This window comes from Lathamus discolor, chromosome Z (genome assembly GCF_037157495.1).
Source record: "Lathamus discolor isolate bLatDis1 chromosome Z, bLatDis1.hap1, whole genome shotgun sequence".
Classification (NCBI taxonomy): domain Eukaryota; kingdom Metazoa; phylum Chordata; class Aves; order Psittaciformes; family Psittacidae; genus Lathamus; species Lathamus discolor.
This window is the reverse complement of record NC_088909.1, coordinates 942,236-966,191: the sequence shown is the minus strand read 5'-3', so window position 1 is coordinate 966,191 and position 23,956 is coordinate 942,236. Positions and strand designations below refer to the sequence as shown.

Below are 23,956 nucleotides of genomic sequence, written 5' to 3'. Positions count from 1 at the left end.
GTAACCTCATTTGATTTTCTTGCCTTTAGCTTTTCTCGCACACTTTAATGAGTCCAGCATTCCCCTCGGGGTAACAGGTATCACTGACAGACATGGTTTGGTCTAGATCCTTGCTCAGTACCGTTATTCCTTGGCCTGGCCTGGATTTAGATGTGCACACCACGTCCTCGTACAAAGGTTTATCAACGTTCCCAGGCAAGTGCTTGGGCTCACACACCACTTGGCTTAGTTGTGGCAAGGCGCCCTGACGAGGTACTGCAGCTTTCCAGAGCTCAGAGCAATGTAGGTTCAGTGGAACAATGTGGGATGTTTCAGCACCATCCTTATTGCTGTTGGACACTCGCAACATTTGCTCAATGGGGAGAGCAGGCTGTTAAATCCTGAGGCACATGAGGGTCCCTTCAGGCACCGACGGGTGGCTTCTCCTTGTCCCCACCGTCCTGCCGGCGCAGAGCGTGTGCGGCTGAGCCGTGCGCTGGGACACTGAGCAAGAGGGTTCCAGAGCTGCACTGGCCGCGGTTCTGGGAGCCCGGACTGCAGCCCCTGCGACTGCTGTCAGAGCTTTCGAGGGGATCCCAGGAAGCCGAGAAACAGAGCCCCCGCCGCCACGTCGGTGATGCTGCTCCGGGCCCCGAGGGCTGGTGGTCTGAGTGCGTGTCTCAGAGCACAGACTGCGCCCCGGCCGAGGGCCGCCAGTGCCCTGCGAGGACGTCTCCCGCAGGGGAACTGGGTTCCCTGCCCCTTCACTGACGCCCGGCCGCGCTGCTCCGATCTGTGCCACGGCAGCCCCGGTGCTGCTCTTGGGAGGGGAGGATGAGGCAAACCAAGGCGGGTGTCGAAGCGCTGGCACCAACCTTCCTCACACCCATCCCAGCAGTGAGAAGCTCTCCCCATGGGGGACATTTAGGCTTGTGTCTAAAACTGCAGAGACGGTTGGTTAATGACACACTGACAGGTATCAGTCACTTGGATCTACTCTGACAACCCTGGAAGCGCTACAGTACAACTGTCCAAAACAGTAAGTAAATAAATTACAGCATGTGCATTAAAAAAGACTCTGCCCTGGGAAATTAAAGCTAAAGCTCATGTTTGCCATAGACTATGAATGCAGAACCACTCTTAAACAAAAACAAACAAAAACAGACATTAAAAGCTATTACAAAACCCACAGCACTTTGAAATCAGAACTATCCTACTAATTTTTGCCAAAACAGCTGACTTAAGCTGACAGCCTACATATCATCACCTGCCTAGATATATGTAGATCACCCTAATGTCAAAATGAGTCATGATACTCAGTGGGATACAGTAACTTATAAGCCTGGAAAATATTTAGTAATAAAGAATTCCTATTCTAGGGAAAAAAATAAATCAATTGCTTCAGATTTTCAAGGAAAATGACAAGAAAATCCAAAAATAAGAACCCATTTTCTGTGGTCATCTGTTTCTTCACCCGGCACAGCATTCCTAAAGTCGTACCTCTTGCTTCCTGTTTCAAGGGTAATAACGTAGAGATGAATTGAAGCTTTTGGCAGATCTGGGAATGGAATAGAAAAAAACCTGAAATACCTTCACAGTGCCTTCCCTGCCTTCCTCAGAGTACATTCACGAATCTCTTACTGGAAAAGTAACCTGAAGTAAAACTGAACTGTAAGCATCCCTGAGTTATAAAGACCGTGGTCATTTAATTTGTATTAAACTACAGATGCGGTTTAAGAAGCATTTTAACAGTAACGGGAAGCCACATCTATAGGCAACAAATAGAGAAATCCATTAACGAGCTCTGCAGCACCGTGCAAGTCAACCCTTACTGTAACTGTGATTTGCTTGCACTGTCCATAATTGCTGTAATTAAAGGGCTGGCAGTCATCAGAGGAAAACCAGGAGATTCCAATCCATCCATTGACACTCGCGTGGATCCCTAGAAGCCCCATCTTGCTCAGTGCTGCAGAGCCGAGCCATAGATCTTTTTTCCCACTGGCTCCGTTTTCAGTCAACACCCATCTGCACTCCGCAGAAATTGCTGGGTTTTAGAAACAGGGCCTAAAACCAGCAACAACCCCTCCCCTGCTCTTCTCCATCCCTATCAAACCATGGGGCTGCGCACAGAGGACGGGCTGACGCTGCTCTGGGGCGGGATGGGGGATGCGGCATCCCTCACAGCTTTCTCCTTGTTGCCTTTGATCTAGGGCCAGCTGCTTTTCCTATGGAATAACTGTACCTGTTCCTGCCTGAACAAAACCTAGCCTCGTCGCCGGCGTGCCCACAGCCCTGCTTTGCTCTGCCTCACTGCCCAGGGACCTGCAGCACTGCCAGGCTGCCAGAGGACAACGCACCGCAGAAGCCCCAGGGCGGTGGGTGCAGGTTTTACCATCTGAGCGCTTGTTATTCACCAGCAGCGTTGTGTGTGTTGGTGTTCGAGCACTCTCCCATTTCCTGCAGCCCTAGTTCTCCTTGCTACAAATTAATATTCTCACAACAACCCCCCTCTAATCAGTCTTTGCTAAAAGCATTAATTAAGGCTTTAACATTTTTGAACCCATCAATTTTCTGTTCTCTTCTTATTAAATAGATGTACTAGGGGAGTGTGAATAGTAACTGCCCGAAGTTTGGGGATAATGAATAAATTAACTTTGCCAGCCTCTGGCTAAGCATGAAATTTACTGTGCAGTAACAAATGGAACAGAGGCAGCTCATGCATTAACCAACCCAGTTCTGACACCAAGTTTGGGAGCACATTATTTACTCACTAATTCTGAGTGAGGCAAGGCTCCTGCATAGTTTATGCGGGCAATGAAAACTGCCATGGTCAGGCAGTCTCTTGTGTGCTCCATCACAGCGAGAAGCCGCTCGCCCTCCTTCCCTTCAGCGGGGCCTTGGCCTTGTGCCACACGCATGGATGCTGTGGGGACTGCACGCGTCCTCTTCCAGGGAGCACACAGGGAACTAAACCAGGTAAGTTCGCTTTTTACTTGCTGAGTCTTGGTACTTTGAAGGTCACCAGTGCTGTACAGCTACTTTTGTTCCATGTACTTTCACATGCGCATGGCTTCAGCACTGGCTCTGTTACACCACTGTAAATCCATTCATTTTTGTAGCAGGCAGTGAATTTATAGCAGTGTAACTGTGAGCAAACGTGGCTGATGGCACACGCTGGAAATATTACAAGGGAAAGTGCAAAGTTCTATTGATTTTCTCTCAGGAACAATGTGTGTTTCCTTATGACTATATTATAGACGACTCAGCTCTGGCCCCAACTGCCATCACTCACTTCCCAGCGCAGGGCTGAGGCTTTGCTGGTGTGCTGGCCCCATGCAGGACAAGAGCTGTGTCCCCAGGGCCCCCAGCCATGGCACTCTCTGCCCAGCTCCACACAGCACTGCAGGAGACTCGCTGCCTTCCCCTGCCTCTGCAGGCTGAGCACTTATTCCTAATTGATTCTGACAGCAGACACCACAAGGAATGCGGAGATTTATGAAAGAGCAAGATTTGCCACTAGCCTCTGTCCATTAAGGGTACAGCAAAACCTCAGTTTGCCCTCTGTAAATACAATCAGCAGCAGAGAGGCAGTTGCCCTTTTCAGAAGAGCGAGCACTATCAAGGACAGATGTTTTAGCAGAAGTCCTTAACGCACTCACAAGCAATAAGCCTCCAAATTCTTTACTTTTTTCCATCAAAATGTTTCTCATTCCTTTAAGTGCTTTTTAGAGACCAATTATGGTACCAAGAGCTGCAGCCTCCTCTTTACCCAGTTATTTCCCCTGCACTACACAAATATGGGGCCAACCACTGGCTGTGTGTTTTGCAAAAAATGCTGGCCCAGATGTGGAATCCAGGACCCAAAACCTGGAGAACTCATTCTGCTGTTTCTGAAGGCTGAAATACAGCAAAGTGAAGGTACAGCGAAGTTACGGCTGCTCCCTTGCTGAAGTTGTCCTGTGCGTGCTGGGAATGAGTGTGTATGTGTGCAGGTCTTTCCTGGATAGAGAAGATGCCTCTTGCTCTTGTTAGAAGACGGTTTCTTAAAATCAAATCCTCAGATTATTGTTTAGTAGTTGTGAGGTTTTATAGTGAATTAGAGTGTAAGAATTGTTATTCCTGCTGTGGTACACTTGATTCTGATCTCAAAAAGGATAAGAAAAAAAGTTATTTTTAGTTGCAGAGTTAGTATTTTTTCACCTTTAATGCGATGAAAGTCTAAAAGACCTTGATAGTTCTGCTCCTGCCACTGCACACACAAGTCCCAGTTGCTGCCACATCCCTGTGCAGGTAACAGGCTACACCACCAAGGGAAGGTAAGTGCAGGATGATGTATTTCCTTCCCCGGTTTCTGTACGCAAGACAAGACATTCTGCACTCTGTAAGTGATGAAACACAAGTATCAGAGCAAAAGAGATCTGTTTACTATGGGGAGTACCATGCTGGGGAGGGCTGCAGGTAAACCACAGACACACCGCACTGCTTCACGCATCAGCCTGTTCTCGAGATAAATTCAGGCAGATTTTCTTCTTCCTCTTGTGAAAAAATGTGTTTGGGTTCCCTTCCGTAGCAGGAAGACAAGTCACTGGGGAGTATTCACAGCCCCTGAGGAAAGGCAGCAGCTGATGAGGTAGAGTTCAAACCCAGGCGGGTTTCACTCTCAAGATTCAAAGGATGAGAGCTCTGGTGACACTCCACATGTAGCACTGCTTGAGTAGCTGTGCTTGAGCGTGTTCCCAGAGATGCATGCCGGATTCATGCACGGTCCTACATGGAAATCTTGTTTTCCACCGGTCGTTTCAGGTTACAGAAGAGTCACCCTCCCAAGCTCTCGTGGAAGCCAAGGCCCATGTTCTTCAGCGTCTCACCTCCGATGCACTTCCAGGTTTGCAACCACCACCTCCCCAGGCTTTATGAAGAGCAGTTCCTGTTTTTGTGGGATGATTACGGATTATTCCTCAGCCCAGGGGATGCTACAGCTGCCATTAAGGGGATGAACTTCCTTGCGAAGATTAACACCTTCGGTGAGTCTGCCTCAGCACAAGAGGACTTTTATTACTACAGTGTAATAGCAGGTATGAAACAGAGATGCCTTCCGGTTGACACCCAGTGTGATGCGGGAGGCACAAATCCCTCGCTGTTACTGGCAGTCCTAGAAAAGCAAATTCTGACTATGAGGAATGGAAATTCCTGCCCTCCTAGAAGAGATCTCGGGTATGAGGTGATGCAGTGGCACGTCCTGCTTCTGCCCCACAGCTTCTGCCAACGAACGGAGTCCTGCTGGTGCAGCAGCTGCCCCCTTACCATTTCTACATTAAGGCCCTTTCTGAAATGCTACACAAATGAACAGGTAAGAATCACAGGTAGCAGAGGATATTTCAAAGTACTTCACTAAATTCAGCTGAAGAAGGTCATGTTTCTTTACCAAGTTATCCCGTTACCTCACTTAAACCCCAAGCATTCTGGAACAGGAAGGTAACTCCTGTATTTACTGTAAAAAAAGGCTTTTGCCCTAGTAGAGGACACCTCACTTGGTAACACAAATGACAACTGTGTAATTTTGAAAATCAGATTATAACCCCACACACTGGATCCAGCCCTAGGGAATAAAACACTCCGGGTTGATTCATTCCTCTTTTAGTTTTTCAGGGCTTGATTCACCTTTCTTCAGGAGGCCTGATGAAAACCACAGCAACTTACCTTGAGTGCTCTGCACCGTGCCCCTGTCCATCTGACCACATCTGGCACTCACAGCCCAGAGACAACTGGTGTGGGCACAAGGAAATGCAGCCGCGGCTGGTGACGAGCTGTGAGCACCCTCTGCAGGGTTTGGCAGAGTATAGAGGGGTGCAATAAAGAGCTGATTTCACTTCAGGTTTGTTTGTGATGCGCCTTTCCTCACTTGTCTGTGCTGCAGCAAGGCAGGGAAGGGACACGGCCCTGATGCCCTCAGGGCGCTCCAGGCACAAGGAAGGGCACATGCGTCTGCAGAAACTTTATTTCAAAATCTTTTTATTCAACTGTTATCCAGCAATATACAATACAGTTTATAAACAAATGTCTTACCTTGTTTCCAATCATCTTCATTTAAAAATAAATATTATTGACAGTGAATATTAATTATGGTAAGATGTACCTTTTTAATTAAAATGTCTCCAAAAGAAATAATTTAATTAAAAAAGGAAAAGGAAATCCAAAAAACCTAAACACAACAATCTACTAAAAATATTTCCTTTTCTAGGAAAGGCTTTGACCCAACATCTTTACATATTGTGATAACTGCTCAACAGTTCGTGCAAAATGAAGAGTCAGAGGGAAGGTTTAGAAAAGAAAAAACATTACATTAAAATAGAGAAATCAGAAGTGCCATGCACAGAGCAGGGCTTTACACCAGAGAGTCTGGAAACTAGATGCAATATTCTAAGTGGTTTATTTTCTGTGACATCCCCAAAAATATGTTTATCCCCTACAGAGAACTGATCATGCTGCTTGCAGTCTCTTTCTGTCCATCTTTGAAACCGTAGGTCTTGTTTGTCAGGAGTTTGTTCAGGTTTAAATAGGTTCTTGGCTGCAGAGGAACGGAGGAAGCAGTCGATCAGTGGTTTACTAACAAATGTACAAGCTGATGCAGTAGTAAGAGGGCCATAAAGAGGAGTGGATCTGTAGCATAAATAGGTCCTGTACCTAGAACGGAAAGACACAAGGGAGAGACAGAGATTTTATTCTTTATCTTGTCTAATATAGGAGATTAAAGGCAGAAGAGAAATATAGAAAGATTTATTTTTATATCACTTCAGAGCCAGGGGTCAGAAGCGTTAATTTTAATAGTAAAACAGCATCCTCAAGCTTTCTAACTCAAATAGCTTTCTCTTCCCCCTCCCAAATCTCACTCCACTTAGGCCATCTCATTATGCATTACTAATGGTGCGCCTAAAGTTGGCTTCAGCCAAGTTAGTAGCAATTGAGATTTCTATAAATACACCTTAATCTGGTATATAGTTTCTTGAGAAATGGCAGGTATCAACCACCCACTACTTCAAAGGGAAATGACAAATGCTGCAGCTGTACTCCTTGATTAACAGGACATGAGCCCATTTCATTAGGAATGGGAACAGGAAGACCTTGACATCATCTTTACCTTTCACAGGAAAGAGCAGAATTTTGCATTAAAAATGTGCACAGGAGCTACAGGAGAAGAGCGCAGTGGGACACAGCAGGGAGTCAATGTCCACATACATGAAGGGCGAGGTGGCTCCAGCTCCCTCGAGGTGAGGTTCTGTGGCACAGAGTGGCCTCCGTGGCCATACTGCAGGTAGCCAGGCTGTCCCTGCTTCACAGACACACGGAGATACTTGCTCACCATGAGAGGCGTTTACTGTGCGTCACCATGGCCCAGCCCCTCGTCCCTGCTTGCAGGAGGAACTGGTGCCTGCCGCACTGACAGCCGCCAGCAAAGCGGCTGCTGGTGCGAATTGTGAGAACACTTCGTGCTCGGTGTCTCTGAGAAAGGATCTGGGCCACGTCTACTGAGGAAACTCCTCAGGCGCCCTGCGAATACTTCAGTTGGTCTCTGGAGCTGTGAGTGTCCCTCAGCTGTGGCGTGACCAAAGGACGTACCTCGAGCAGCTCCCAAGTAACCTGCTGCTCCTGGGCTGGCTGTTCCGCTGCCCCAGCCTCTATACATGCCCCACCAGCAAGGCTGGGGTATTATTATCTACCATAAAAAATACTTGATATTAATGTCGTGGGCAATTGAGGAACTCCCAAAATGTCCCCACAGCGCTATCTCACATGCCTAGACCGTGTGGAGACTATTTAGTTATTAAGGTTTTAATTAAATCCTCACGTGCACAAACATGTGGCTAAGGGCTGCCTATGTAGCCCCAGCAAGGCATTAAGACGGATGCAGGATTTTTCTTTTTAAAGCTGAAGATCATTAACAAACACAATTAACGCAGGTAATTGAAGGAGTAACTCGTTAAAGTCTTGCCATAAGGACACCAGAAGTGTGTGCAGGGAGGTTCACCACAGCTGATGGAGCTTAGGGTCCGGCCAGCACACAGGACAGAGCATCACCAGCCCGGGGCGCTCAAAAAGCTCCGCTCGTCCTCCCTGCCCCGGGACCCGGCACTGCGGAGCCGGGGTGCACGGGGGCCGGTCCCTGCTTCCCCTCCCTGTGCCGGGAGGATGGGTGAGGGCAGCAGGAGCCCTGCCTGTGCTGATGCCGACTCTGAGTCTGCCTCTGCCAGCCTGGGAGCAAACAGGGCTGTGACGGCCGTTCCCCAGCCTCAGGGACCTGCCTCCTCCGTCAGAAACAGAGCTGGTTCACGAACACATCGCACCCTTTCACTTCCACGAGGGCAGAACCCCAGCAACGTATCCAGCTACACCAGCAAGAGAGAACAGCTTCCTCACTGAGCAGCCTGCAGGTGAACCCCCCTTCCGTGTCTGTCTGACAGCCTGCTTGCTCACAAACGGCAGCTCTCGCACAACGAGCCCCGCTTCCCCCAAGCTGTCAGAGCGCTCCTCTCACTCCCGGGACATGGCACATCCCGGAGTGGGCCCAGGGGCTGTCACCATCGCTGTGCCCGGGGAATGGCACGAGCTGTACCCGTTCCACACCTGCCCCGCACCGCAGCAATGATCGGACCCCGCATACTTACTGTGCTCCAACCCCAGGGCAGCGAAGCCCCTGTTCCCCTGAACTTATCTCAGCGAACAGGCCTGGAGCTGGGGAGCTGCCGCTACTGAAGCAAAACTGCGCTTTTGTGCCGGGGAATCCCCTGGAAAAGCTGAGGAACAAAACCTGCAGAAACGGGCTCCTGTGGCTCAAGGGCTCTTACACCATCACACTGACAGGCTGCTGCGGACGCTGAGTTGGGGTTGCTTCTGTTGTGAATGGGAAGCAGCGTTAGTCACAGCTCCCTGCAGGAGCTGCGTGCCACATTACCAACACTATCCCCATGCCAGTTTCACCTTCAGGTGCCAGTTCTAGTGTAAATCTCAGTGCAGAACTGGGAATTAATGCATCGGTCCAAAGTTTTTGTCTTTTCCAGAAATTGCCATGTTTTTTAACCTACATTCTCCATCTTCTTAATGTGACAGCAGAACCTGAGTTCGGACTCTGTTAACAATCTCAACAGTTAAACATTTTTACAAACTTACTTGAAAACAATTATTCTTACTGAACACCAAACACAAGCTTCTTTTTTTCCCGACACTTATTCAGTGTTCTTCTCCTCCAAGACTTCAGGCAGTAAAAGCAGATACACAGACCTTCAGAATTCTCCATCTGAATATAATTAGCCCAGGAATGTAATTTCCAGTGACTTCTCCTTGTTTAGTTAACACAAACCCTTCTCATTATCCGTAGTATTGTTTATAAACGAGCTGGACTTAGTCTGGTCTTGACGTTCACTGAAGGAATTGCTCCCCCTGCAGATATGAACAAACAGCACGTGGTGCTGACCCCCAGGATGGCGACGTGTCACCAACCTCCACCTGAGACCAGTGGGTTTCTAACCAGAGACTGTGGATCAGCAGCACACAGGTCCTCACAGATGCTTACAGGAAAACATTTCATTTATACTTTGAATATTCATTTGGTTTGTTATTGCAAGCTTACTTATCACTACAGAGATTTCCAGTTTTGCTTTTAGATTATTGATATGCACGTGGCTAGAAGGAAAGCTCTGCCACTAAGCAGAACAGTAACAGATTGTTCTGTTTCTGGATGGTGAATTGCTCTCTGGCATCACTCATCCTTCTTTTCGATTTACAACATAATGTTTTACTGTAGTTTTCTATTTAGTAATTTGTTTTGTGCAGTGCAAGCATTCATCAAAGTTTGACTTAAAACAGTTCATCTAATTGAAAACAAACATTAACTAGAGACTTGTGACACACAGAGAAAATGTGAAGATTCTTTTACAAGCTATATCTAACCAACGGCCAAACCCCCACTTTCCAGCAGTTACCTATTTTTCTTCCTGGAAAGAATCTGAGAAGTCCCTTGCTGTCTCTTTCTGAGGTGGTGGTAAAATGCAGTGGCCCAAATATATAAAAAGGTGAAAGACATCAGTGGGCTGTTTTCCTTGGGAGACGGGATAACACCCACAGCCTGGTTGCTGCTGGAGCAGGGACCCGGTCGGTGCCGTAATGGCCATTTCTCTGTGCAGCCTTTAGGCAGCGACCTGGGAGCCTCGGCCCAATCCCCAGAGAGCAACGTTCACGTAAAACACATTTTTAAACCTGGTGTTTCACCAAGAAGTGAAGGATCCAATTAACCTCATGGGCTGAGCCTCTCAGAACACAAACTTCAGACTGTGCTAGAGACACACTCTTGGATAAAATGCTCCGGCAGCCTTGTATGTACGCCAAAACCAGGGGTTTATATGGGCTGTTGCTCAAGGCTCATTACAGGCAATAATGTCTCAGACAAAACAAATTCTCAGTGCCACACATTGGAGCACTTCCCCCAGACTGAAGGGACTTTACCAAACCTCAGATCTAAGATCTTCTATTAGAAGTTTTTAATTAAAAAGACACCATCATTAAACTCACTCTACACTTACTGAAGAGGCAATAAGCTCCACCACATTAGCATTACTCCACAGTCTGAGACATCATCTTGTAAGCTGCATAAATCCTTCTTCCACTCAGAAATACAGCACAATCCAATGCTGCAGTTTTGCTGCTTGGTTTAAGGGCTGTAACTGCTCCTCACCCGCTGCTGGTTCTTGAGGCGCCTGCACTAACCTCAGCACCCTCCCAGCCAAAACTGGGAGCACTGCGGTACACAACGTGATCCTTTTGAAATAACACAGCACTACGGAGATCTATGCAAAACTACCCAACTGCGCTGCACCCATTGCTCCTGCCCCCCCCATTGCTGGACCACCATGCCCAGGCACAACCAGATACAGGTCCAGAGCTGCCCTCTGGTGTTGCTCTTTTTGGCCATGACGACTGCTCAGATGTTTCTAGGCGACTGCATGGGATGTGCTCACCACTGAGCACCTACAAGGCACGATGCAGAATTAGTTTTCTACCCATCACACATTTTCATTTACGATTCACTGGATTTTGGAGCAGCTTTCCATAACCCATCTCAAAAATATGCCTCATAGAAGCCAGCACACATACTCATTTCTACGCAACCATGCCAGTATAAGCCAGTGATCCTGCTTGCTTCGTTCACCCATGCCAGCAACAGTTTTAAAGTGCTTAACCTCCACTTTGAGACAGTAAACTACAGCATGGCCAAGCACCCTGGAGCACCGTGCGGCCCCTGTCTGAGCATATTCTATGAACAATGGGTCACATGCATCATGTGGCTATGGACAGATCAGAAAACAACAACTTGGCTGGCGCGGGGCAGCAGGTGCAGTCACACGGGGAACGATGCAGACAGGAAAGGCTGTTCTGACAGGAGAGACAGGAAAGAGAAGGGTTCCTTCTGCAGGTCTGTTCCCTCAAGTGCTGCAGAGCTCTGCAGGGAGCTCATGTGTGCGAGTGCCCAGGACAGGATGGGCAGAGGCGGAGGGGACTCAAGGGTGCTCCTGAGGACCCGCACAGCTCCTGAGGTGGGTTCTGGGTCCCATCAGGGCTCATTTCAACCGGGACTCATTCAGGCCAAGCTGCTCTCAAAACGTTAGGACAGACAATCCCTCCCAAACACACACACGGTGCACAGAGCAGCCCAGTCCTCAACCGTCCTCCATGGGGACTCTTCCTCCTGGGTCATAAGGACATTACTAGACATAGGCTACATGATTAGATGGATAATGGACCTGCTCCAGTTCTACAGTTGCTAGGTCTGTGTGGCAAGACAATCTTGTATCAAACACAGCTGCTGCCATACAGAAAGAGGGACAGCTGAACTGGTGGGTTTGATTAATGTTTGGAAGTGCGTATTACGTAGAGAGCAATAAATACTTTGACCTTTATAAAAATGCATCTACTTTTTGGGTAACCAGAGAGAAAGGCAGTTTTGTTGTCAACAGGCTGGTAAAAACTCATTTCACCCAAGTTACAAGAAGTAGGGACACACAATATGGAACAGTTGGTTCATTTCCCTTCAATAGCTCCAGTTCCCTCTGTGAAAGCCAGAGAAGTGCAGAGCTGGAGGCAGCCTTGCTTCACCTCCTCCAAGTGCTACACTGGGCTGTGAAAACAGCTGCTCTGAGGTGGTGGTGCACAGGAATGTACCCTGGATACTTAGAAAGAGTCATTCGTTACGGATGGATTATACAGCTGTCATACAGCTGAAACCCCAACAACAGCTTAAATACTTCACACTGCTCTGCATTTAAATAAGGCAGGAACTTCCCTCTTTCGAGACACTCCCATCAACAGATTTCTGCTTTGGTATCCGTGAGATGATCTCTTCTCACCAAGTATCTTATTCAAGAGACCCCAAAGATGCAACTCTGGATTTATTTCATTTCCAGAATTTTCTGCAGCTCCAGGATCTAAGACTCACTTCACAAGACTGAGCATCATTATTTCACTCCTTGACACCTGGATAATGAGAGATACAAAATCATTTGCAATGCGATTTGGTGGAAAATGAATTTTGAACTAACACAGCAAAGTAACTAAATCAGTGCTGGTTCAGGTGGTAAATGCGCATCCAGCCCCACACGTCTTTCCTCAGTAGCACTGCGTGAGCAAGTCCACAGCATATGGATCTGCACACAGCAAAAAGCACAACTCAGACCACCCCCACCATGAGGCAAGGAAGAATCCTGGTGGCTGAGGTGGGTCTGGGCCATAACCTAGAGTTTTTTGCTGTACACAGGAGGACTAAAGCCACGCTGCAAAGAGCACACCACTCCCTAAGCTGACACTTCAGGAAGAGACTTGTAATAAAATCCACACTGGAGGGAACCACAGATTTCCCCTTCTGTAACTGCTACAAAAGCTGCAAATATTTGCAACCCAGAAACAGAGACCACAACACCATAGTTCTCACTTCAGTGTCTTCTAGAGTGGTTTTGACTTGTTTGGGATTAGGAGGAAGCTGCCAATGTAGTTGTAATTATCACTCCAACCAGAATTACCGAAGTTAAGCAGATCTGAGTGCAGATTATTTGAGGATTTTTCTTAGATAAATACCACACTTAAAAAACAGAGCTGAGAGCATGGACAGGACACATGGAAACGGCTGCAGGGAGAGCCTGTGCCTGACAAAGCAGCAGGGGCTGTGGTCTGCATGGGCTTTTTTGCTAGAACGAACAGCGATACGTTGGGAGTGACCCACAAATCCACAGACCCTCCACACCTTCCCAGTGGTGGATATGTGGTAGATGTCAGCTAAGTGAAGGCACTGCCCTGTGCCAAACTCCTCAGGATAGGCCAGCAAGGGGCTATTTGGAGAAACCATGGACATGGACGTTCCTCTGGGTCCTCTCACATGCGGGGTTCCTGCTGCGCAGTGTGAGTGGGATTCAGGTCGGAACACCGACCTCATCACTGATGCAGCAGTGAAGCAGTTCTAACCACCCCGGCTGCAATGCCTTCTCTCATCAGCTCCAGGGCACGTGTGGCCACTCCATGCCCCGGCCCGGGCCGTGGATCCAGGTAACACTGGGCACATCCACAGGTCCTGCGCCCCCAGCTCCGGCCCCAGCGCGGGCAGGGCTGCTCCTGCTGGCAGCAGCCAACCAGAGCCTTGGCTGTTGGCTCGTTGCTGTTGTGACAGCATTCCCCAACAACCCGCTTTTCCCAATACAACCCCCCAGAACTGCTCATTATTGACACGTGGGGCGGCTCTGACGTTACTTCATTTAGAAACAGTCCGCAAACAGCAGCGCAGAACCTGCCAGCATTCCAACTGCGTTAGCAAAGCTCAACCACAACCCAGACCAACCCCCCTTTACTGCCAGCACAGCCCTGCCAGGCTCTGTCTTGTCGAGAATTCCCTGTTATGAAAACAAGAAACGCCTTCCTGGCAGGACTGCTGCAAGAGCCATTCCTGAGCACATCCTGCCTTATCTCTGCTCTGCAATCACAGACCACCACTGCTGATACCTTCTCAAAACCACCCTCAGTTTGCCTGGACACTTCTCTCTGCTGTGACTCTGAGCACACCACTCCAAGTATTAGGGACCTTTATACTGCACAACACAGCTCAAACATTTCTTTACGTCTGTAAAGCTGCACCAGTACAGCAGAGGTGGGGAATGTGTTACAGTTACCGACCTCTTGTGAAGGACACGGACCAAGTTAGTGATTAGTAACGATCCATTTTGCAATGTAGCTCCTGAAACCATACATAAAGGGCTGGCATTATACATATACTCCTGCCCCAAATGCTGTTTGTTCATTCAACGAGACACATGGGTCCACTCAGCCTTTCCTCAAACAAATGCCAAATTTTCACTCACTAATGAATCCATCTTACATAGAAATCTAGACCAATGTCAGGTGCAGCTTCCACGTTCAGGAAGACCTGGAATACCCCTTTCATTGTGTTCAGTAGTATTTCTTTAAACCATTTTTCCGTCTATAACTTGAAGGTATTAAAGAAGTTCAAATAATATTCAGATTTCTTAAAGGACAATGTACAGGCTCTGGCATACTGGGAACAAGTGAGAACACTGAAAGGTGCTACTCAAATCAACTGCATTTAAACAGTACAAACCCACCCTGGCACTGCTTGTTTCTGTTCTAGGTAATGAGGTGACACGGGGCTGCCGTTTGTGCTTCTATCCGGTTTGGGAATTAATCCATATTGCACACACAGAAAAGAAGATATTTGACCTCACTTGTCCCCAAAGCAGTCTAATTTGCCTAGATATTAAAGTGCTACTGATGTGTATTTAATGGGAATTCTTTTTTGCATGTTTATTATCCAGTGACATTTAAGAGGTCAGCCTGGTAATTCAGTTATGGCCTCTGTTTGCTACTTTTAAAGTAAAGGAAAATGGGATGTGACCCAGCTTGCATTTAACTACAAATAACAACAGCTGACGAGCACATGCATGGTCTCGTCAGAAGCACAGAGAGGTGAAGCAGACCCAGGCACTCTGAGTGGAAAGGCAGGGAGGCTGAGCAGCAACACAGGGACTTCCCTTTTCTGCTATTTTGTTCCTTGTTCATCTATCAAAGACTAATGAGCTGCATGTGCTGCTCCTCCCGCGAGCCTGCAGTCGTTCCAGTTCTGACAAAACCAGGAGAGCCCTCACCCAAAGTTAATTCAAACTCAGCCACAGCCCCTCTGACAGCCACAGCTCATACCCCCAGAGAAAAGCGCATGCGTTTGCTTCCCTGTCTCCAGGCTGCAGCAGCATACCTTTTGCTTCCCGGTGCTTGATGGAGGTAACTCTCTCCCATGTGGTCTCCTGCATCAAGGCAGGCTGCCACAGCCTGACCCTGGGCATGTACTGCTCTTAGGAGCATCACAGGAGCTGTACACGCACAGCGGCTGCAGAACTGCGACCTGGTGCTTTGTTATCTTGGGCTGTGTAGCCCACAAGCAGACATGCTTCTGCCTCAGACATGAAAGGCTTGGTGGGGGGAGAAGGGAACAGGAGTGAAGCGAAGACTTACGTTCTTCCTTGCTTTGAGCACTTCATCTCTGCATAACACACAAGTCTCTGTCCTTCCTAGAGCACTCTAAGCATAATGAAGCACAGTTTCTTGTTTCACACTCCCATCCTTGTTTATTTTATTTAAAGGTTTCACTTCAGAGCTTTGAGGCTAGAGATCAAACAAATAAAAGGGAATTTGGAAGCTGCAATGTCTCATCTAGATCCTGCTCAGAAGTTAAAAACTGCCCCCAAGCCAATACACAGTGCCCGTTTTGGAGACAGTTTGGTAGTATCTAACACAGGCAATCTGCCTCTCCAAAGGTCAGCACAAAGATCCTTGTTTATTACTTCACCTACTAGATGACAAAGTTAAGTCTCATAACCAAGGCTGGACGTGAATTTAAGAGAGCTGAAACTAAATTTTTGGATTTAATTTCACAGCTGCCGCACACTCAGCAAAGCTGGGCTCTGCTCTTACTGCCATTTGTCCATCTCATCCATCCCAGACCTCCTGGGACAGAGACACTGTGTGTCTTGCTCAGTAATGCTCCCCTACTCCTACTTACCCCATACAAACCAGGACCACTTCCAAACACAGTAACAGTACATGCAGCCTCTCATTTGCTAACCTCAATTTTCTTCTAACGCAAAAGATTCCATTTGTGTGTAAATATTTAAACTGAAAACCAGGAAAAGATTATTTTCCTTTAGAACCAAATGGACAAGGGCTCCTTCTCTGACACCATTAAACCCAATGGTCTTACCAGCAGCTCTTTGCCTCCCTGCAGCCTAAGTGACACGTTCTCAGTTTCCATGTCAGTGTACCTCACCAGCAGACAGCAGTAATAAATGTGACTCTCCTGAGACCACAGCTCTGAGGTTTAAACACTGCAGATGAAATTCTGCATAATTAGCCAGCATTTCTGGCACAGTGGGCAATTTTTCCATTACACTGCATCCATTCCTGTATATACGATAATGTTGATCACAAATTTCTACTAACCACAATTTCAGATAACTCCAAAACTATGGATTTCAATTTTACCTGGTTTGTCAGATGTAACTCTGTGCTTTTAGAGAATCTCAGTAACAGACACAGTTATTTGACTAAGTCCATGTTTCAGTTCAACCTGGAGAAGTAAAGAATCACGTTTTTCCAAGGTGCATGGCTGGGACCCCAACAGAAGTCAACAAGAGACTTGTGGGCATGTCTGGAAGCACCATTTAATCTACAATCACATTTACTGGACTGCAAAAACAGAGAGGCCATAACCTACTGCACTGGACACATTGGGGAGATTTCTATTGCAAGGAAAGCAGGATTAGAACCCAGTTCATGCAGGACACTGTGGCTGTGCCATGCCACCAGCTTTTAGGCAGAGCTCTCCAGTGTATAAATGAAAGTGTCAGTCACTGACGGCAAATCCATTGTTTGAGCACATTTCTACTTCTATACAGAGGAAATATCCTCAGGTACAATGAAAAGCCTTACAGACACTAAAGACTTGAGAGTAAATGTACTGGATGATTCAATTACTACAGACAGATTTCGTGCAAGTACTTATCTGTACGTGTGTTGCAGAGCTCAAAGCAGGGTAATGAAGCACATGTGTTATGCTACTATGCATATCCGTAACTCATCCAGCAACCCAGGTTTAGGCCCTGCAGTCTGCTACATTCATGTGAACAAAGGTTTAGTTTGCTTTGATGACCCTACTGTGTGGAAAACCAGCTATGACACTGCCTGGAAGGGGTAGACTCTAAACTCCAAAAGGCTTCTAGTTTCCAGAGGTAAAATAAAAGCGTTAAACCCAAGTATTTTCTGTAAAGACACTGCATTCTTTACAGAGAAAAATAATTACTGTACCTAAAATAGCTCTGAAGAACACCACTTTAACATATAAATGGGAAACCCTGAAGCTTAAGGATGTAATTTTCTTTTAAGACATTCTGAAGCAAGTTTACTGCTTTCTACTGCTTATCAAACATGAGTGACAGCACTGCAGACCCGAGCTTTCCATTTTCTCACAAAACCAGGTGATGTCCCTGCAAGTCCTCACGACACCAGCCTCCACATTAGTATTTATTTGGTGTATACCTGACTAAGTCAGTGCTGTGCACAACAGGAGCCCTCTGCTCTCTCCACTGACTTCAGCCTTCTCCTGGCATGGGACCTGTCCCAGTGTGGCACTGTTCACAGACACCACTGTGCACAGGAGGCATGGCGCAGCAGGAAACTCTGGTTTAGCGTGTTTCATAGCCCTCTTAGCATCAGTCTCCATCTGGAGATCCCCACAAAATATTTTTCTGCATTCCACTACCTTTTCCACTGATTTAAGTCATTCCATTATCCCCACTGCTGGCCACAGTGCTCATGATTTATTATCAGAATTTAATCCAGCCTAGAAATGATGCAGCAGTGCCATATTCCCAAACCACAGACATAGATAAAATCAGGACAGACTGAAGTTTAGATGATCTGGGCAGGGGGTCTTGCCCTAACAGCCATATGTGACAAGCTGCCCTGGCGCACATACTCACACCCATCTGTTGAGATGGAACAGAGCCCACTGCACTTCCACCACCCTAGTTTTAGTTCACAGGCACAACATCAGCTCTGGGTTCAGTCAGCAGGGTGCAGAGCTATGAATCCTCAACCTAACTTACTGTCAGCATGGAAAGCATTGCAAGAATCCTCACTAGTGTGTGTGTGGAAGGAGGAAACATGGAAACAACCACCAGCCCCAGGCTTCTAGAAGGAAAGAAGACCTAACCAGCAGGAAAACAGCAGATCACGAGCATTACAGCATCCAGTTTAATTTCTTGAGGCTAGTGAATTCAGCAAACTGAACTTTTTTTATATGTCCACAGGCACCTGCAGTTAAACCTCATGAATTATCACTTTGTCTTCCACTAGACACCAGTGAACAGCCAGGCTGAGTAAACCCGAGTTTTCACAAGTTATTTCCACATGAGAAGGAAACTAAATTATACAGAAATAGCTAAAGGTAGTGGCCAGGAAAACCCAGCACCTGTGCAGCACCCACAGGTCACAGTGATCCATTTACAGCTGATTCCCATCACTATGAGCCAAACCCTGCAACGTTTGCCCTGTGAGTGTGAAGAGGTATCAGGAAGAAAGAAGTGTGAACACTCCAAGTGAGGATTATGAATCTGTGGAGGGGAGCTCAGGGCCCTCCCTGCACAGCCACTGGCACAAAGTTGTTCCCCTTCTCCCTCAGGCAGCTTGGCAGGGACCTCTGCTCAACATCGGCCAAGGGACAGCAGCTGAGCAGGGAGCTGCAGCCCAGCCGGAGCAGCACCACAGGTCTGCAGCGTGACACACCTTCGCAGTGCAGACTTCAGACTGTCTTCTTTGAGCCAGACTTTGCCATAAGTGTGAACGAAGGTTTACCACAGCCTTCTCTAGCTAGCTGTAACATGGTAAAGCAGCAATAACAACACAGCATGAACTGAGAGACAATCAGCATTAGCACAACTTTTACGTTTGCAAACCATTACAGAGCACAGAACCTTCAAATCTTACCCCACCAGTAATGCAAAGGTGGAGCTCACTACACAGCATTTAGCACCTGCCATCCACACCTGGCCTTGATGCATGGCCCAGGCCCGCCGGGTCTGACCAGCGGATTTCAGTCCCCTGCACATCAGCCCTGGCCCTTCTCTCACCTGCGGCTGCGGCTCATGTTCAAATAACGTCCAAAAACCTGCATGGGGGTTCTGAAAGTGGGGCCTCCACCCCACAGCACCCACTGAGAGGACTCAGGCCCCCCCTGCCCCTGGACCCTCCTGCCCAGCCCCTGCATTGGCTGCTGGCGAGGCAGGGCTGAGCTTTGGGGTAAAGGAAGGACATTTACTTAGTTGCTCAGCTTTAGCATCACAGTGATAGCCCCACGTGTGACCAAGAGGGCTGTGGTGCCCAGCCCTAAACCGAGTGGGGGGCCGTGGAGACGCGGCGAGGCCTCGAGCACCACTGCAATACGGACGGGCTGAGAGAGCTGGGCTGGCTCGGCCTCAGAAGAGAGGGCTCCTTAGGGGGGCCCTCAGAGCAGCTCCAGTGCCCAGAGCAGTGGTAAATGCCCCATCCCCGGCAGTGCCCCAGCCCGGGCAGGCCGGGTCTCGGCGCAGCCTGCTCTAGTGGAAGGCGTCCGTGCCTGCGCTGAGCTTTAAGGTCCCGTCGCCCCGAACCACCCCACGCTGACCCGAGCCCCCCTACCTGACCCGTGCTGCTGGCGGAGGATCGCGGCCTGTCCGGGCGCCGGCGAGGCCGAGGTGGCAGCGGCGCCGTCCCGCGGGGCCGGGCGCTTGCCGGGCCCCGGCGGCAGCGTGGGGCGGGCGGCGGGGCCGTGCCGCCGCGGGGCCGCCCCGCTCTGCATGTGCGAGACGGCCTCTGCCGCCTGCACGTCGGGCGGCGCGAAGCGGGCCAGGACGCGCAGCAGCGCCTGGGCCCGGTGCTCCCGCGTCTCGTCGTCGCTGTAGTCCGCCACGCGGCACTGGTAGACGCCCTCGTCCTGCCGCCGCACGCCCGACAGCCGCAGCCGGTGCGAGATGTCGTTGCCCTGGACGCGGACGGTCTGCAAGAGAGCGGGCGGCTCAGCACGGGCCCGCCGCCGCCCGCGCCCCTCCCCGCAGCGCCCCGCGGGCCCACGGGCCCCGAGCCTGGGCTGACCCCCCCCGACGGCGCGCACCGCGCACCGAGCCCGGCACCCCCAGAGGCCGCTCCCGCCCCATCCAGAGCCGGCCCCCGCTCCCTCCTCCTCGCCCGGCCGCGCACGGGGTCCCGCAGCGCCCCCGGGAGCCGGGCGGGCCCCAACTCCCCCCCGCAGCCGCGGTGCGGGCCGTGCCCAGCACAGCGCGCCCGGGTCCTGCAGGACCGGGGGCGAAGGGTGTCCCCACGGGCGACTGAGGTTTGCAGAGGGCAGGGACAAAAAGCAGACTTCTCCCCTGACCCATCGCACTGCCTGTTCCAGGCGTGGCTAAGCTCGGGCTGCAAGGCAAGCATCGCCCCCCGGTTTGTGAGCGACGAGCCCTGACTGCGGAAGCAGCAGCAGCAGACGAGAGTGCGAGAAGAACCGTGCCCCAGGAGCAGGGCTGCCGTGAGCCCGACGGCACCTGCGTGTTGGGGCAGGAGGGGCCCGCAGGGACCCCATGGGCGTGGGAGGAGGGTGCGCTGCCCCGCTAGAGCCGCACTTACGCTGATTTTGGTGGCATCCTTACTTGTCACCTAAAGGAACAGAAAAAAAGGGTGATGAGACTTAGCTCTGCCAGCACATCAGGATGCTCGTATTCCCAGCCCAGTTTAAGGACAGGGCATGGACTCTCTCTGCTCACCATAAACACAACCCGTGTGTGGCTGTGGAGGTCCCTAGGCGATGGGAAGGCACCAAACCAGTGCTCAACTTGGGGGGACAGTCCTGTGAAGTGCCTGCAGCACCCACGGAAGTGTTGCCTCCACCAAGGCGAGAACAGCGGCCAGGGGAACGCTTGCTGCATGCTGTGCGGCTCCCATCGCTGGCAAACACCAGGGGATGTACTTCACCAGCAGTGTTAGCCCAGCAGTGCAGAGTTGGAGCAAGCTGGATCCCGCACTGCTCAGGGAGAGCACCCTGGGAGCTGGTATCACTCTCTGCATGTTACTGCCAGATCACCTAATACTTGGTCATTTTTTGTCTCCAGCCAACTACTGTAAACCCAGGCAATGCTTGGAATCCCGGCGATGCACCTCCCAGCAAGATCCCATTATTCTCCAGGCATGCCCTGCCATCATTTATTGTGAAAGCAACTCAGGGGTTTTATATGAGGTTAAAGAAGACATTTAAATCCAAGCGGTTTACTTCCCTGTCTGACAACTGACTTACACTTTCCTCAGCTAGGCGGCATCGCGTGAGCTCAGCATCTCTGCTTTGCATCTCTATTTGAGCTCCGCAGGAAAACAAGCCACAGAGAGGGGAGCTGGCAGGGGGGCTGCGCAGGGATAGAGATGACATGGCCTGTGCGGGGGGTGGCATGGCTTCAAGTCCTGCTTCACCCCACCCCTTGTACAGCCCCGTTCTGCACAGCAAGGTGTCTTGAACTGGGGAAGCTGCAGAATGGACGGGCTTATGCTGGGGAAATGCGGCTGAAGAATTTAGACTAGAGCCTACCCTCAAGCCAGGCGGCTTGCTAGGGGGAGGGGAAAGGGAATGCAGGATTTAACTGTGCTTCATGCATTTTAATTGCCACATCCGACTGTCTCAAAATGTCTTGCTGAGCTCCAGATATAGAGAGTGTACAGGCACCCCAAGAAACTGCGTTTGTCTGTGCAGACTGATACGTACTTAACATGCCAACAGGAAAGGTTCATCCCTCATGCTTCCGTCTGCTCTATCAAGGAGCAAACAGAGGCTCTCCCACCTTTCACAAGCTCAGTCCACAAAAACACTGGATTTTGCTTGTCCCCACTTCATGCTCATCTATTTTTGACTGCCTCTCACGGGTCCTCACTGCTGATCTTGCAGCAGGACATTTATAATTTCCTATTTACAATGCTTAAAGCACTGATACAGTTTCCTGAGATGAAGTTGCCCATGGTGCATGCCCTATCCTCCTCCATCCCATGGAGTGCCAGGGACCCCGGTGCCTCCACCTGCTTTCTGGCACTGGGCAGGGAAGTGCTCTGCTCTCTGGGACTGCTGAGTTCATCTGCTCACCCTCCGACCACGCTGCATGCAACGGAGAGAGATCTCCATAGCACTGCGTTACCTTGCTCCTGCTGCCGGGGACACTGATGGCTAATTCGTGTGCAAGTTCTCTGGCTGGTTCTTTAAGGTACCACCACTGGATTTCCAAGGAGTAAGAGGTGGATCCGCTGGCTCGGAAAGCACAAGGCATCTCAATATCATCTCCCTCCCTAACCGTCACATCTTTGGGAACTTCGGTGAAGGTAGCTGGGAGGGGAAGAGAGTTACAAGGGCTGGTTAACGGGAGGGATTAAGAGCCAAATCAGCCCTTCCCAGGGTAACGCAAGCTGCCCCAGCTCAGGGCTGGGTGCCCACCCACGCACGTCTTTCCTGTAGCTCGGTGGCCGCAGGATGAGCGCACCGCGGGCAGCGCCGAGCCGGCCCCGGCCACCCTGCCCCCGAGGCGGCAGCTGCGGCGGAAGGGAGACGCCTGCAGGAGCCCTTGAGCCCCCGGTCCTGCCGGGAGAGCCCTCGGGGGGTGCGGGCACGCCCGGATCCCGCCGCCCGCTCCGCAGATCCGGCGCGGGGACGGCCCCGCGCTGCCGGCAGCTGCGGCCGCAACAGAGACACCTTGTTCTGGGAGCCCTGCCCCCGCCCGCGGGGACGGGCCTGCGGCGGCCGCCGGCACCGGGGCCCCGCCGCCTCCCGCTACCGAGCGGCGCCCGGCGCGGCGGCTCCCCGCGGGGAGAGGCGCAAGTTGCGGACTCACCGGTGACGAGGAGCAGCAGCGGCGCGCTGAGCAGCAGGCGGCGGAGGGTGCCCCGGAGCCCCCGGTTGCCCATCGCACCTGCGTGTGCTGCGGGCGCGGCCGGGCTCAATCCATCGCACGGCGCCCGGGCTCCTTCCCGGGAAGCCGGAGCGCACCCGGCCGGCCCCGGGCTGTGGGGAAGCGAACGTGAAATCCACAGCGGCCGCCCGGGCTCACTCGCGGGCGGAGGCGGCGCTCCCGGGAAGGCAGCAACAAACCCGTCCCGTCCCGTCCCGTTCCCCGCTCAGCCGCCCCGCGCCGCGCGGGCGCTGCCGCTGCCCACGGGCGGGCAGGCGAAGCCGGGCTGTGCCCCGGCACCCATCGCGCTGCGGGGCGGCGCTCGCGGGGAACCGGCTCCGGCTCCGCGCCGCGACCACGCCGCGCTCCCGGCGGCGGCAGCGACCGCCCCGCCCCGCGCCCCGCCCCCGGCGCGGGTCGCCGCCTGCCCGCTCCGCAGCTGCCGGGGGGCGCCGGGGTCGGAGCCGGGAGCGCTCCCCAGCGCGGCCCGCGCGGGCTCTGCGCTGCCCTGGGCGCCCGGCGCCGTCCCGACGGGTTCGCCGGTTCTGCTCCCAAACGCCCCCAAACGCCCCCGCTCGGTGCGGGCTCGGCTTCGTGAATCGCCGCCGCGCCGGGAGGTGCGGGTTCTGGTCTGCAGGGCGCTCCCTTTGTGTTTTCAGTGGTTTGGCCCGCACCAGGGTGCAAAGCTGGGGAGCACGTTACTTGGGGAGTTTCTCTTTCCGCATACCTCAGTAGGGCCCGTTTCTGGACGGGAGCTAGACCCAGGATCCCAGCCCGGTGGGCAGACGCCTGGAGGCTTCGGCAGCTCCCACCAGGAAAACCCCAGCACGGCTTACACCTGCGAGTGTCGGGAAAATTTGGCGCTGGAGCTGCACCAAATCAGTTTTCCTGTCGGATTTGTTTTTTATTTTGTTTTTGGTTTTGTTTTCCTAGGG

The 23,956-nt window shown here is 51.1% G+C and overlaps 1 protein-coding gene and 1 long non-coding RNA gene across 3 annotated transcripts; one reads left to right on the top strand and one right to left on the bottom strand.

Moving 5' to 3' along the window:
- Positions 1–1,026: 1,026 nt before the first annotated feature.
- Positions 1,027–6,074, top strand: LOC136004725 (uncharacterized). Of its 2 annotated transcripts, XR_010608581.1 has the most exons (5): positions 1,030–1,650; positions 2,190–2,354; positions 2,840–2,955; positions 4,783–5,003; positions 5,621–6,070. It is a non-coding gene; the product is annotated as an uncharacterized LOC136004725 (long non-coding RNA). The 2 variants fall into 2 exon arrangements; XR_010608582.1 differs by lacking the exon at positions 2,840–2,955 and having other exon boundaries at positions 1,027–1,650; positions 4,550–5,003; positions 5,621–6,074.
- VSTM2B (V-set and transmembrane domain containing 2B) lies at positions 5,975–23,344 on the bottom strand. Its single transcript, XM_065661514.1, has 5 exons — positions 22,965–23,344; positions 22,278–22,462; positions 20,731–20,760; positions 19,753–20,110; positions 5,975–6,663 (listed from the first exon to the last, which is right to left on the bottom strand). The coding sequence occupies exons 1-5, from the start codon at positions 23,035–23,037 to the stop codon at positions 6,575–6,577; spliced, it is 735 nt and encodes a 244-aa protein (XP_065517586.1). The 5' UTR covers positions 23,038–23,344; the 3' UTR covers positions 5,975–6,574.
- Between the last annotated feature and the right edge of the window lie 612 nt (positions 23,345–23,956).

Bases quoted from the DNA above. Each gene is read 5' to 3' on its own strand.
- VSTM2B (XM_065661514.1), bottom strand. From the start codon at position 23,037: ATGGGCAACCGGGGGCTCCGGGGCACCCTCCGCCGCCTGCTGCTCAGC. The intron at 20,761-22,277 runs GTAACGCAGTGC...CTGTTCCTTTAG, and splicing joins TCCCCGGCAGCAGGAGCAAG to GTGACAAGTAAGGATGCCAC. The intron at 6,664-19,752 runs GTAGGGGGGCTC...TTTCCGTTCTAG, and splicing joins CCGCCAGCAGCACGGGTCAG to GTACAGGACCTATTTATGCT.